Genomic DNA, 3,381 nt, shown 5'->3' with positions numbered 1-3,381 from the left:
ATTAGAAATGGAGAGAATTAAAATCTGATCATTTTAGCTGGGGCAACATTTTTGTTGAGATTAATCCCACTTCTGCATGACCTTGACTTTGTAAGATCTGATTAAACTGGAAAGAGAAAGATTTCATATCAGTAAAAATAATACACAAGGGTGAAGCCAGTGGGCCAGCCTGTATTAAGAAGGAGCTATGTGAGCATTTAATGGACATTTCCTCATGATGATGACCTGTGATTTATGAATGCTTGAAGGGATTTAACTCTGTTAATCATTACTTCAACATACATTTAAGAAGCTACAGGAAGAAAACAAAAACAGAGGTAATGGACTTTTTTTTTTTTAAAGCAAGGAGAGATTGTTGTTTTGTTTTTTGTTGTTATTGAAAAATAGAATAAAAAGGAGCATATTTGAAATGTTGTTTATACAGGAATTTTTTTTTTTTTTTTTTTTTTCACATAAGGAAGCATTTATTTGAGGTTTAACATGAAATCATACAAATAAAATTTGTATAAACACAAATCCACACTGAGTCATAACACAGATAGCAAAAGACGAAGTAAAAACAAAGAAAACTAATTGGCAGCTATATACAGTTGGACACAGTTGTGCCTTGTACACTAGAAAGTCTTTTACAAAATAATCATCTTAGATCAACAGAAGACCAATCTTCAATGTCGTCCTGCAAGATGGGTTAACTTTAGCAATTTCCTCCTGTTTCCTCCAATGTCCTCCTTTAGTAAGGCTGGTAATTGTTTTGGTGATTGCCACCCCCTCGAGATGCCTTGCCGTAAGTGCTCTGTTGGCCACTGTAGTCTGCATATCCCTGTCCATATCCATAGTTCCCATAGTTATACCCAGTATAATCATAGCCGCCATAGCCACTATAGTTTTGATCACCACCATAGGCACTATTGTAATTTCCATATCCTTGATCATAATAGTTATTAAATCCTTGGTTCCAGTTTTGGCCCTGACCTCGTCCGCGACCCCTAGTGCCGCCTCGTCCACCAGCTGCAGCGCCTCTTCCTCCTTTCTGCTGCTGCTGTTGCTGCCTGTACACCTCTTTGGGTTGTGCAACTTTGATTTCACACTTCCCGGAACCGATTTGATGATATCTGCTTTCTAACAATTTCTTTACTGGCTCTTCATCTGTATACGTAATAAAACAAAATCCTCTTCTTTCGTTTGTTTTTGTATCCATGGGAAGTTCAATATTTTCAATCTCTCCAAAGGCTCCAAAATATTCTTTAATTTGTTCTTCAGAAGTATCTGGGCTCAATCCACCCACGAAAACCTTTTTGGGCGGTTCTTTCCCTTTTAAAGCTTTGGCCCTTTTGGGGTCTATCAATTTGCCATCCAGTTTGTGTTCTTTCAGTTCCAAAACCTTGTCAACACTAGCAGCGTCTTTGAAAAGCACAAATCCGAATCCTCTCGATCTTCCGGTCACCGGGTCTGTCTTAATCGTACAGTCCACCACTTCCCCAAACCGGGACAAGTACTCAGTCAGGTCTTTCTTGCTCGTATCCCAGCTCAAGCCTCCAATAAACATTTTACCGTCATCCTGCTGGTTCTTGCTCGCGTTGATCTTGGATCCCTCTGCGAACTCCTCTATGTTGCTGTACTCGTTCATGTCCTCCATGGCGGCGGAGCTGTCGGCCGGGGGGTGCTGGCGCGCAGTCCGGGTCGCGGCGGCAGCGGCGGCGGAGCGTTGTATGGAGCTGGATTTAAAATGGCGGCGGAAGAGCTATACAGGAATTTTTAATACAAAATTTCACTAATTAACTTCATTTTTTAAAAGATTTTATTTATTTATTTGACAGAGATCACAAGTAGGAAGAGAGGCACGCAGAGAGAGAGAGAGAGAGAGAGAGAGAGAGGAAGAAACAGGCTCCTGCCAAGCAGAGCCTGATGCGGGGCCCGATCCCAGGACCCTGAGATCATGACCCAAGCTGAAGGCAGAGGCTTAACCCACTGAGCCACGCAGGTGCCCCAATTAACTTCATTTTAATTACAACTATTTTATATGTTGTGTCTTTTTTTTTTTTGGATGTGGTTTTATAATGTAGTAACTTAATTTATGTTTATTTCCCTTCAAAAGATTTGTGTCTAAGTCATTAGTTCACTAAAAACCAAACAACAACAACAAAACAAGTAAAATTAAATAAGAAAGCCAGAAACCTTTGAAGAACAATTTATCTTTTCATTTGGTACAGCTTTTCAATGCCTCTATGTTCCTGTCTTATTTTTTGTTCCTAATTACAACTGTGAGATTCATAACCAACTTCTTACCGAATAAAGAATGTAGTTAAGGACTTTTCCTGGCATTTGTTCTAGCTTCCTGCTGAGATTATTCTCTAAACAGTGATAAAACATATGTGACCAAAGCCATTGAGTTCTGCAGGGTTTCCATCACTTTAGGAAAGATGGAAAGTGTACAAATTTTGTCTTATCATTCTTCAAGCAATGGATGTCTTTTAAATATCTGGTTCTTGGAAAGAACCTTTACACAGTACTGCTTATATAAAAAGACCTACTTCAATTATGTTTGCTTTAGAAAGGTAACCCTAGTAAACAAATAATATTTCCACTTTTGAGTAGCTATGGAGATAGCTCATGAATGTAATAATCTGTATGTTTTGCGTATAATATTGTTGTAACTCACAAATATCAATAGAAGTGAATGAGTTTCAATCATTTTCATCTCATATGTCTACAGTTTTATTCTAAAAATACAGAAAAAGTTGAATCTAAAAAGAACAACTCCTAGAAAATAGTTATCTGTGGTATAGTTACAGATTGAATTATAATAATTATTTTTTAAAAAGGTTTTATGTATTGAGGCACCTGGGTGGCTCAGTGGTTTAAAGCCTCTGCCTTCAGCTCAGGTCATGGTCCTGTAGTCCTGGGATTGAGCCCCACATCAGGCTTTCTGCTCCGCAAGGAGCCTGCTTCTTCCTCTCTCTCTGCCTGCCTCTCTGCCTACTTTTGATCTCTGTCAAATAAACAAATAAAATATAAAAAAAAAAGATTTTATGTATTTATTTGAGAGAGAAAGAGAATGAGCAGGGGAAGGAACAGAGAGACAAGAATACTCTCTGCTGAGTGGGGAGCCTGATGCAGGACTCAATTCCATGACCCTGACATCACGGTCTGAGATACCCAGATGCTTAACTGACTGAGACACTCACCCAGGTCCACAGGTGCTCCTGTGGACATTCTTATTAAGTCATATATTACTTTAGTGAAAAATATCAACTGGATCAAATTTCAATAATACTTCGATTTTTCAGGATCAAACGAATTCAATTAATGTTTTCAAATTGAAGTTAAGAAAGCCCTCTTATTCATGTATTTTTTTTTGAAGATTTATGTATTTATTCTAGA

General features: G+C 38.3%; 1 protein-coding gene across 1 annotated transcript; it reads right to left on the bottom strand.

The window, feature by feature from the left end:
- Positions 1-434: 434 nt before the first annotated feature.
- On the bottom strand, positions 435-1,736 carry LOC123927951 (heterogeneous nuclear ribonucleoprotein D-like). The gene has a single exon (XM_045982926.1). It carries the CDS (start codon positions 1,634-1,636, stop codon positions 731-733), a length of 906 nt encoding a protein of 301 aa, XP_045838882.1. The 5' UTR covers positions 1,637-1,736; the 3' UTR covers positions 435-730.
- Between the last annotated feature and the right edge of the window lie 1,645 nt (positions 1,737-3,381).

Source organism: Meles meles, chromosome 17 (assembly GCF_922984935.1).
Source record: "Meles meles chromosome 17, mMelMel3.1 paternal haplotype, whole genome shotgun sequence".
NCBI lineage: Eukaryota > Metazoa > Chordata > Mammalia > Carnivora > Mustelidae > Meles > Meles meles.
The sequence above is the reverse complement of the archived record's forward strand: the minus strand, read 5'-3'. Positions and strand labels throughout refer to the sequence as shown.